Source organism: Phallusia mammillata, chromosome 5, assembly GCF_965637545.1.
Source record: "Phallusia mammillata chromosome 5, kaPhaMamm4.hap1.1, whole genome shotgun sequence".
Classification (NCBI taxonomy): domain Eukaryota; kingdom Metazoa; phylum Chordata; class Ascidiacea; order Phlebobranchia; family Ascidiidae; genus Phallusia; species Phallusia mammillata.
The window spans coordinates 11,049,650-11,062,065 of NC_137256.1; the positions used below are offsets into that span (position 1 = coordinate 11,049,650).

General features: G+C 36.6%; 1 protein-coding gene across 4 annotated transcripts in view; it reads left to right on the forward strand.

Annotated features, from left to right (window-relative positions):
* LOC145227715 (uncharacterized) overlaps nucleotides 1–12,416 on the forward strand; it is a 92,423-nt gene that overhangs the window by 34,502 nt on the left and 45,505 nt on the right. For 3 of the 4 annotated variants that reach the window (XM_080092608.1, XM_080092609.1, XM_080092610.1), the window contains exon 11: nucleotides 1,449–1,577. The exons of the other annotated variant lie outside the window; for it this stretch is intronic. In XM_080092608.1, the coding sequence (XP_079948734.1) occupies nucleotides 1,449–1,577 (129 nt within the window). The remainder of the gene's footprint in view (nucleotides 1–1,448; nucleotides 1,578–12,416) is intronic. 4 annotated transcript variants of the gene reach the window in all.

A 12,416-nucleotide genomic window follows, 5' to 3' on the forward strand; every position in this document is an offset into this window, starting at 1 on the left:
ATGTCTGTTCGACGTATTGTGCTTCAAGGGTAAAACTAGTTTTTAAAGTGCAATTGTTATTATATATTTTTTTCAGTCTTGCTCGTTTATAAGTTTGTGTGTGGCTATGTAGGGTATATTGCTTATGCATTGTGACTCATTGAACTAACATTAAAAGCCTGCGGTCAGCAAATCCGGAAAGATGGCACATCAAAATATTCACCGCTCCAGTACTGACTCTTTGGTCCTTCTCGGCCGAGTTGCTCATTTCCGGAGATATAACATGTTTAGATTTAGACGCTTTCAGTAAGAAACAACTTTGCATATGTTTTAATCGTGCACTGTTAGTTAGTGTTAAATTTGTCACTAAGTTGCTGCAATTATGTTGATTAGTTGATATTTGTGCAAAAATGGGACACTACAAAAGTTATGCCATATGAATCACGCCTAAACAAGGGCACATTCTAAACACTTGTTACGTCTCAAGCATAACAATTTCATGTTGTTTTCAAATACGTACTCAATACTTGACCTATAACGAATCAAGTTTTTATGACGTTCGTTCCGTGTCAACTGTCAAGTGAACGTTATATGCCTGTAAGTGGCCGGATGAATAAGTCTAGAACTGGAATTAACATTTTCACGTGAATTTTATTTAAATCATCAGTCTCTTTACCTGATGTATCTAAATACAGTGTCTCATGATTTTTGTCATTTCTCAAACGGGTATGAGTTCAAAACGCAGCTCGGCTGCTTGTGCGTTCCTTCCCAAAACTTGTGCAAGGCTCTCAAAGGCTGCGATCAATTTCGAAAATTTTAACATGAACAAGCTTTACAAGGCAAAGTAGAAAGACATTTATTGAATGTTTTACCAAAATTATGCTCCTAATAATTCAAAAAATTGTATCACTTTGATTTTACAACTTTTTGTATGTAGCTCTGTTTTTAGGTTATTGCTGCTTAATGCTCCTGAGAACAATCTTAAACTTATGCTTTTAAACACTCCAAAATCAAAAAAATTTCATCCCTCATCCGTCTTTATAATTTTTGCACATTTAATGACCTTATGCGAGTTGCGCGTTGAATTTGGTCCTGCATATCGATTGTGGGTTTCGCGTTAATGCACGTTAGACAATACAATACCCATTATTGCGCAACACGAACGGTTAGATTCTTGAACGGCCGAATGTTTAAATTTAGATCAGAGGCTTGCAGGATTCAGCTGCTTCCTGTATTCATTGCATTTAAATATAATTTTCACCATTTAAATTTGAAAGGCTACTGTTTGATTTCTTTGGACCTTTTTTTAATTTATGTCCTTTAAAAGTCAAACTTACAAAAATATAGTTGTTGTTGTATTATTTTCTTGAAATATACCTAGTTTGTTGTATTTATGTTACCATATATTTTTCGAAATGTACACTAACGCACATTCGATGACACTAACCTCTCCTTGCACTTACCCTCAGCTCATCCAGTGACGGCGCATCATCGCAGAGTAAATGTCACGGATGTGGGTTTGTGGTCAACACCAGCTCGGAGCTGTACGTTTCGGTCAACTCCGTTCACTACCACAAGGACTGCTTCAAATGTAGAAAGTAAGTCGATTTTGTAGTTATTCGACGTTTTTAACTCAACCAATTGACATACTTACTATCCTCGAGGAAGTCTTTTTTCTTAAAGTTTTATTTGCTTCTATGCTAGATCTAGCATAAAACTTTAAGAAAAAAGATTTACAAATGCTTGTTTGTGCGGAAAAATTTCAGTTGGTTAATGGATTTAGTGCAAAATAAGTAAATTTTTGATTCATATCTTAATGTAAGGTGTTGCGTGCTTTGTTTCTACACGTACATACTGCTATACTGAAAACGGAACCCTTGGTATTGCTTGAAACATCGAATACACATTTTTGTTCTTTCGTTAATGAACTTAACAAAATCAAGGTTTGTTTGGGATTTGAACCCGCGCCTGCTGAAGTATGTGAGGCAATTGGTCTGTAACTGAAACACACATTTCAGACATGCGATCAAACCTAGGTTCAGTGTTCCAGACAGTCTTGTATTTTAATCCATATTTCCGATACTGTTTGAAAACAAATTTCATGAATCTAAAGTCCAAACGTTTTATTCTTACCTCGAGTTAACGCCTTGGCTAAAATACTTGAGTCTATCAGTTTGCTTGTCCACAAGACGTCGCAATGGAGCACACTTCAGGTAAGTTCACTTGTAAGACCAAACAAAATCTCATCTGTACGCTCACTTCGAGTCTTTAGTTCGAACCCCATGAAAGACAATTCAAACACCAAAGACGAATGTATTTAAACTTTTTTAGTCTTCGTTCCTGTCTGTGTTGGATTGTTGCACATTTACGTAACCTTTCTGTTTCCGTTTGGCCGATAACGATCTTTTTGATGTTACTATCCACGTGTTGTAGGTTGAAAATTTAGGAATGCTGAATCTTTCTTAAATCAACTTGGGACACAATGTGTTCGGAAAAGTACTGCTATTTACATTTTGCACTGTTGCAACATCTGTTGTGTGTATTGTCAATAATAATTTATAATTCTGGGGCATCTTACTGCAGAAGACATGTGCGTAATTACATGATTGTTGCATTGTCTGTCAGATTTATGCTAACGCCTTAGTTCAGATTTTGCTAAAATTTTGCCAAAGGTAAGTATGTCCTTCTGCGTGAATATGTAGAAGCAGACGTTCCGCTGAATAAGGTGCAGTGGCAAAGTGCGTGAAATGAAATGTAAGCCTCGGTCTTACTCGAGATTTTCTGCACCCTACACATTATGTCTATTTCGTTTTTCGTTTTTTTTTGGCCAAACACAACGTGTGTTTCAAACTGGGTATGTAGTTTGCAGTCTTACCTGCTTTGTCTTGTTAGATCATCACGTGTATTGTTTTGCAACGGGTCATTCGCGTATTTGTCTTCAGCAAACAGCACGGGACAGAAAAGTAAACAATGTGCCGCTGCCGTTTGTAGCGAACGACTACTGCAAAACACATTTGCGGCGAAAGCTTAGAATTGTTCTGTATTGTAGTAAGTGGTAGCGTGGCATTTGTTATGCTTATGATGCATACAGTCTTTGTTATGGTTAAGCTCGAAGTGGAAGGCTTTCCGATTCTTTATTTTTAATCTTTTGCACGTGATAAAAATCGCCTTTTGGGGGCAAATAACGCATTGACGTTGTAGTTGCTTGCATTATGTTGACTCAAAATGTCATATCTGTATCAGGTGTTTTTTGTTAAGTAAACTTTACAATTCGAATTTTCTGTTTTTTGACCCAAAGAATTTGATTTTGGGTTGACAAATTTGAAACGTTTACCAAATGTTCATTAAAAATGCCGCATTTTTGCGATTACTCGTATTTAAATGTTTTATTGTCCAACAGCTGCAACTATACTAGCGTAAACTGAAGATAGCTTTAAATTGAATTTACATCACTTCCAATTCATATACGTGTAAAGTGAGATGTCAAATGGATTCGGCTGAGAGAACAAATGCGTTTTGTCGGTTTAAATGCCGGCGCACTGAGCTAGTTTCTTAAAATATGACAGGAACCGTAGTGCTCAGGATATCGCATACTCTGTACAGTGGAAATGTACACAAAGATAGCTGCTGTTAAACTGATATTGGCTGTAGTTTGTACTGGTTTGTGTTTGTTAAGATGGAGTTTAGATGAAGTCACTTATAAAACGTTATGTAAACGCATTATAGGGCATTTTATAAAGTCAAAAATTAAACACAAGTTATAGAAACTTTATGTAATTAAATGGCTTTGTAACCTTTGGATTTTGTATTGTCAGATTTTTAGATACTGTTCTCCATTAATAAGTAAAACGGCGTTTTTTCTTAACTTTGTACAAATTGTATACAGATACGTTCTGCAGAGCGAAACAAAAACAAACATTGTGTTTCCGGCCTAAATTGTCAAAGTAGGCAACTTTTGTTTGAGATTTCTATGTTGTTATGGTTGAAACAAAATTTTTTTTTCCGAAACATTGTATAACCAACGGGTGGTATTAAATACATTGGCAGAAAGTAAAGGCTTTAAAATCGGAATTCTATTTTTACCCTATTTAATAAACCATGTCAACAGAAGTGTAAAGCGTAAACAGCCGAAATGAAGTAAAACAATTATAAGTTTGGCATTTTTTATTGGAATTTTAATTCTTTTATTCTTAGAAAAACTGCCGATACCATTAGCTGATTAAGAACCATTTTTGGTAGAGTTTATACCACTGCGCATGGAATTGTTGTTTTATGTTCGGAACTTGTCAGACTTCAATAAATAACATATGAGGTGCGCTTCGTTAAAACGTTATAGGACACTACGATTGTAGCGTTCCTTGCCACAACAGCAAACTAAAGTTAAGCAGATGCAAGTAAAAGCGACATTTCTAAGCTTATTGGTCGTGAACCAGTATCGTCTGGTGTCGTTATATGTTCAACATTTGTCACAGACTTGCATGCTAAGACCGACTGCCGCCTGCACGCGTGCATCATCACGTGACCTCCCCCACACCCGGTCCGCCGCCGGCTGGTCGATCACGTGATCGCGTTGCGTGGAAACCCAAACACACTGGAGGCGAATCTGATTTCCCGTGCGGCCACATTGCATGTTGAGGCACGTTCACATTGTCACGTAAGCACAACGTCACAATGAAGCACATGGCCGTGCACGTGTGAAGTATGATGTTTATGTTTCACACTTTATTGGGGTGCTTGTTTTGCCGATTTATTGTGTTTCTTGGCGGCAAATACGAACATTCCTGTGCAATCGGCGACGATTTGCGTACAATGACTCGAATATTTGTGTCATGTTCTTGAAAGAATACGCGTGTGTTTAACTTTTCCACTTTTTCTTAGTTTTGTTTGGTTTAAACTCTTGGTCGCTAGATGGCGCTGCGAAGCTGGATTAGTAACTTTTTTACCCACTAAAGTTTGCGTTAAGACAAGCTTTGTATTTACGTAATGACAGTAATTTATAATTTCGGGCAAAGGCTTTTTTATTGAGTTATATGCCTGACAATCACTTAGCAAAGTGCGTCTTACTGGTCTTTATATCTGAGCAATGGAAGGGATTTCTTCTATCGCCTTATTAAAAGAAATGTGGTCGAAGAATTGAATGATGTGTTTGACTTCAAATAGTGCTGGCGACTACTGTAAATGTTAAAGGTCTCGTTGTCTTGTTTGCTCACTACATATGTAGGTGTATGTGCCATGTGCGTAACACTACTGAGATATGAAAAACAATACAGTTTTAGTGGTCAACCGTTTAATGTTTGAGTGAGGAATGTGTGAGTGATCAATTGGAACTTTGTTTTATCTTGGTGTTGCTAGAATATGGCTGATAGCTTTTTCCAGATTGCAGTCCTTAGATATGAAACAAGTTAGAACTCAGGCTCAGGCAACGAATGTACTTACAGTTGAGTTGAGATAACATTGCACCGGTTTAAAAATACCTAAAGAGACAATTCCATGAAGGTTTGTTAGTAAGAAAATGGGTCGAAATGATATTGATTGCGAGATAAATAAATAGAGTAGTTTGCAACTCCAATATTTTGTGATAATGTGGAAACGACGTCTTGAAAGGATTCAGTGTTTCCCTTTCCATTCCACCTCCACTCCTCATCTATAGACAAAATGTTTTCCGTAAACACTGGAAAATTAAGGGAGGCGGCATTTCCGTCAGTAAACAGACTAAGATGCGCAAAGCGGGTATAGAAGGTAAATTTTATGGAAATGAATTTTCCGTTCAGTTGGGCCATGTGATTCCCACAACGGATTTACTTTTGTCGTGATTGGATAGTCTTTGCTGACAAATGTATTGATGCCAACCTTTCGTAGAAATTAATCTGTACTCTATATCTTAAACATAAATTGTTGATTAGCTTGAACTATAAATTGTAAAAATGATTTGCATATTGCGCTGTGTGTTTATCTAAGCTGCAACTTTTTTTCAATGGTTTATATTTAGCGGCATTTGTTCAAAGAGTATTTGCGAATCGTTAATCATTTCCTGTTTTGTTGTCAACGATTGTGCAGAGAAACTAAAATCAATAAGGTTTTATTGAACCTTTTTGCCAAGCAAAAGCGTTTAGAGATTTTTGGAGCATTGATCATCAACCAACTGTCTGGTTTCAGGGCATATTGCTACTTTCATTTTCAGTGTTGAACGGCTGAAATGGTTGTGTGATTCTTGAAAGGCAATCAAGGGACGTGCATAAAGATACTGAAGTGGCAATATCTCTTTACAAGTACCAGACTTATATAGACAACGTACCTCTTTGTAAACCTCAAATCGAAAACAACACTGGGTTCGAAATGAACACAAAATGGTTTAGCTTTCGGATATTTCGACAGATTAACGCAGTCATGTCATAACATATTCTTACAACAATCTTATTAAAACGTGATATTAGGCATTTAATATTACCTAAACTTTGTCATAGCACGGTATACGAATGTAGCAATAGATTTGCACCAGCATTGCAACACGCTTATGCAATGCTGCAATACAAACGGAAGAGGAATTGACTAACGCAGAGCTTGTGTTGTTACAAAACAATACATCTCTATGCGAGCTGCATCCTATTGCCAACTTTGTCCTTTGAATGACCCCGAAACTTAACCCCGCAAAACCGATCATATGTTTCACATCCACTCGAGTTCTGTGCTTTCTACATGCGCCGAACCGTTGTGAACAGACTGGCTAGGAAATCGAACATCCTTTTCTATGCGAGGGCAACTAAATGGGCAACAGTTCATGCAATGTGATGCTTTGCTTGGCGGAGGGGGTAATGTATAAAGTTCAAACCATCGATTACTGGAAATCTGCTAGGTTTATTAGAAAAAGCTCAAACATTTTGTGATTTCTGTTGCGATTTCATAGTGAAGAGTTTACCTCAGTAACATTATATTCGATAGTTATGCACATCTATTTAACATATGAAATTTGCAATTGCGTATTTAGTTCCCAGTTTTTCCCGCTTTAGTTCCCTCCTTTAGCGTTTTGCCACTCTTACCAAATTTACCAATTTAAGCTAAAATCCAGCAATATTTGTTTGTTGGAACGTTTGTTGTGCTTTATTGCGTATTTTTTTATTTATGTCCATTACATTACTGTGACAAACAGTAATAAATTTAAATAACATATGACAAAACCTTCATTTATTTCGATTCAATGGCGCTACTGAAGAAGTTTAAAAAAGTTAAAACGTTAAAAACTGTCCACTGTGACAAATGGTTCCACTTCTCTATTTCCACATCGTTTCGAACATTTACGTCAATCGGTGTGACTCATTGCATGTGGTTGCAATTGTTGGCTGAAGTCAGCTTGTTGCTAAAACAAATCCCTTTTTAGCATGTAATGATAAGAATTTGGGGTAGAACGTGCCGACGGATGCCGTTGACCATCTCGTGGTTTGTTCAAATTCATTTTCTTACTCATTTTGGATTCTACTTGTGGGATGTTTTCGATTTTCAGTCTATGTTTGAATGGCTAATAACATTGTTATTAGGGAAATAAGCTATTCCTGCGAGGCATAATGTACAAATAGATATTGCTCTTCTAGCAATATTTATTATATTATATATTATTATTAAATAGCAATACAATGAAATCCCAAAGTGCCTAATCCGAGTAATGCCACTCTTATGGACATGACCTCGCAATTGGACAGATAATGATTCGTTATGACGTAGTGGTTTGGGGGACTCTAATTGGTTAAATGTTTTGCGACTGTGAATTGATAGGAAACCTGGCAGGAAAGCGACTAAAGTCAATGGACTTTTCGAGTTTCGCGTCTACATCCCGGCTAGTTTACCGAAAACGTTTACCAGAGAGTTTGTTAGATGCTTACGTGTTTTCAAATAAATTGTGTGATATTGAATCAGTCAACTTTGAGTCGGAAGCGCATAGAGTAATAAAGAGGTGCTTTATGATCTGATTTTCTGGGTGTTCTTTGCAGCGCGATTATGCGGAAAAACAATTTTACAGGATACGAATTCTTTGCCTGACTTGTAATTATGTTTTCTTTGTCTGAGTAAATGTAAGTTCTAATGTTGATAGTATATTTCAAAAAATATTTTTCGAGCAAAAAATGGCACTTTAAATCTCAATGATACGAGTGCTGTTGGATTTTGGCAAAAACAATTCATTACGTTATTCCTCTAACATGGTGGTCGTCCATTAGTCACTTTTATTTCAAACCTAATCCTGACTCCCTTGTGTAAAGAGTTGTTGATTGACGTGTAAAGCTTCATCAGGAGTTTTTTGTTAAAAGTTGTTGAATGATTCCGGCTTCAGTCCCCTTGGCAACAGAATGAATTAATATTGATTATCACACGATAATAAGTATAATGGAGAAGACGTTAGTACTGGTAGTCGTACAGACATGAGTTTTATTTCTTGTGGGCGAGCAAGCGAAAATTGAAAGCTAACTATTGAAGTAAATATAAAAAGTGGTAAACATTTATACTTATCAGTGCATCAGTATTAAAACGTCTCAAAAACATAATTTTGTTCTTTGTTGTTGGATAAGGTTGATAATATATCTACATTGGAATCATTGTACGTTTGTGGGAATACATTTATCATGTGTGTATATTTCAATAATTTTTTTGGAAATGATAAAACAACTAAGTATCAGGTAGACCCTGTAATCTTATATACCTGGGTTAATGGTTTGATTTCTTTACCTACCAATTTACCACTCACAATAGTAACCTAATACTTTGATTGTTATCATAGCAGATAGGTTGTGAAATAGTATGACTCTTCATGGAAAGGCTGTAGCTAGTGTAAAATTGTCTTAGTAATCCGAACCTGGGAATAACATGGTTAATAGTTTTAGACAAGCAATAGTTTTTTGGTTGTAATACAGTTTTAGAGGCTTTTAAAGGTACATTTGGGCCAAATATTACATACTTTACCAGATATGTTATACATGAACTTTGTCAAAGTATATTATAGAACAAAGATAAACCCCATTTTATTGAACGAAAGTGTCAAGAGTTTGTGTTAACCTGTCATCAACAAGTACGATGTTTTTCCACGGTACCTTGTTACCTTATTAAACTTTGTTGCGTCACAAACACATTTCTATCTGTCTGTCGCAAATAGGATGTGGCAACCGCTAACATGACGTTTGTGATGTCTCACCGGAAATAAGCACGTGATCTCAGGGGTTAATATTTCGCGCTGAACGTTTGGCGCCAAAATTCACTGAAGCTAAAAGTAAACTGGGTCGGCGGGGTCAGCGCCTATGTAATTTCTAAAGTTGCTCTGTTATAGAGCTCCTACGTAGAAGCGTTTGCACGATAGAAGTTATGTAAAATGTGTCATACTTCTAGGAACTGCTTGCAACCCGTCCATAGAAGTCACATGTTTTAATAGAAATCATATGACGGACCTTTAGATGTGATTAGTTGTTTCAGCGAAAATTTTGATAGCTTGTTAATTAAGTGACTTTATTTCGCAAGTTACTGGGTCTAAAGGTTGGTTGGTGGTGTAACATGGGTGATGTTATGACTCGTCTGTATAAACAGGGCACAAAAATAATTTCAACATTTCACGGAAAACAGACGGAATCTAAATTTCTCTTCGCAATAATTTTAGAAAGTCGACCCGTTTCGTTTCAAACTTTTTTAAACTCTCGAAAACATTTGTATGGACCTAAATCCAGGGATTTAACAAAACTTGCGAAAATATTTGTGAAATGGTATTGATTGCTGTTATCGATTTAACACCCTGCTATGCATGCTGGAAAAACAAGTGATTACTCTTTATACTCTAGACCTGCACTCTGAAAAAGAGATTATGAGATGTTTTTTTATACATTTGTTGTTAATTTTGTTCAACTGAAAGTGACAATAGCGAATGTAGGATCATCCGATGACCCCTGCTATAACTGACTTGTGTTTTTTCTGCTTAGAAAACATACACTGTTTCTGAAACAATACTATTCTCTTACGCCACATATGGATAAAACCACAAGTATAACGCGGCTATAACTACCAACAAGAAGGTGTAATTAAGATTTATCCCGTATTTGATGCTTTTCATTTTCAAGTTGTTTTCAATTTACCTGTACACACCTGTAGAAAACTTAATTAGCTGTAAGCAACTCAACAACACACGTAGGTTGAAAGCTTGAGCGCTGCGTCAAACTTGTGTGGGTAGCCCAGCTATAAAACGGGCCACTTGTAAACAATTAAACCGTTCCAAAACTTCACAGGCAAGATAATTATCGCCCTGTGATGTCATAATTACATATTATGACGCGACAATCAACGATCTTCGAATGCACATGATACGAAATTAACTTCGGTGCTTTTCGTGTTAGGTATGCGAGAACTTGAAAAAAAAACGTTTTAGGCTGTATATCAAGAATGTAGATTTTATGTTTTGCTTTGCGTTGGCATAGTCGGTCGTTGGATGCTTTAGAACAGAGGTCGGCAACCTTTTTTGCACTGCGGAACGTTTTTGAAACTGAAATTTTATCTCGGACTGGCCTTGAAAAAAAAAAACTACGAATATATAGCAATAAAGACGCTTAAATTAGATTATCTTCCCCGGAATGCACGGGGAAAACGTTTCAAAGCATTTAACCTGAAAATTATACGGCCCGGCGGTAACGAACTTTTTGCGGATTGGCGGTTGCCAACCACTGCTTTAGGACAATAGTTACTAACCTTTTATTATCGTTACCCTGAAAACAACCTAATGAATTTTATTTACCCCCTTTCAAAAACACCAAAATTACCAATTATGATATCACAAAATATTACATCACAAATTAAAAAAAAATGGTTATAGAATAACCCTGTAAAAGTATCAAATAGCCCAATTGGGCATAATTACCAGGTTAAGGATCAATGCTTTACAAACTATCCGCGTATGCATTGGTTCCTGATGTGCCACAAAGTATTTTTTCTGATGCGTCATGATTCGTGACACGTCATAATTTATCTTGTTTTTCCGGAGGCGGAGATGTTCTGCGCTGATTTGCAAGTTTTTCACGCGATTCGTGTCACTTGGTTAAAATGCCGAAGCAGAACGTGATAAACCTTAACTTCCGTGCAATCTTTTAGTTTAAAACGCATTTTGCCCCAATGCCTTTTTCGGGAATCCGGACATTTTAAACTTAAAGCTAAAAATAACCTACGTCCAGCAGTTCCAAAACGAACACGATTTCTTGGGCGAATCAAGTCACTCGCAAAGTTTCTCTCCCTACAAGTTGTGGTTTACGAACATCATAAGCTTGATGACTTTTCTTATTTTCATGGGCACATGTTTGTAGCATTATGTGTTATTATTTTTAATCGAAACGATTATTTCAAATCAGTAACTTATCTGCAACTTTGTGCAACTTTGTGCCCCTCAGACAAGGTTGGAGTTGTTTTCCACGTGTTTATGAGTCGTTTGGGTCAAACGCTTGTACTTTTCCTTATATGGCGTTGTTTCAGTCAGCACAATTTCCCTTGAAACGAAACTTTTTGCACAAATTGTTCTTTGCTATGACGAAACGAAACTTTTGAAAGCGTGACGTCATTTCGTGCTGAAACTTCCGCGTTTGCGTGACGTTACAGGGTAGAGTTCGTTGTTTCACGAAAAGAGTTCGTGTGTTGTTTTTGTTTTGGTGGGATTTGGCACTTGACTTCAGAAATTTTAAAGCAAAATTTTCGAGCCACAAGTCAGGTCATGGGTTCAAATCACGTCCAAAATGTTGCATTTCCTTAAAGCCAGAAGTCAAAATAAACGTTGCGAAATGTAACTATGTTATATCAGTTATATGTTTCACACAAACGTGCACCCATAAAAAAATTTGAACCACCAAAAACTTTAAAAATTTAACCCACTTCGTGCAAATGCTTGTAGATGACGGTTATGAATTAGTATCTCTTGGGCCTGTCTGTGAACCATAGACACCCGCAACAAAATGAAACGAAAATTAAGGGGTTAATCGGATGTAGATTTGAACATGCTCTAATGTAAAAGCAAGCCACTACAAGGGAATGATTCAACATGTATGTTTCACTAAACACATCGCTGCAACTTGAGCATATTCCTTTCCATTTCATTTCGACTAAAGTTAAGTGGCCCTGGTGCTAGAAGTAAAAACTTTGTTAGTTTTTGCTTTCGTATTGACCACGAAACTCACTTTTTTTCTGTTTGTACGTAACCTCGCTTTCATTGAACATTTTTCGAAACCTTGTTTAAAATCTGCATAAATTAAAAATACAATATAGAAAGCATAACCCATTCAAGTTTGATAATGACGGAAGATATGAAACCTGCTATAGTTCATGCTAGGCTGTGAAGACGGGTATGTCTATATTGGGACTACCAACCATTCTTTGCCGTATACTTCGTAGTCAAATAACATAGACGTGTAATTGAAATTACTGAGTTCCACATTATG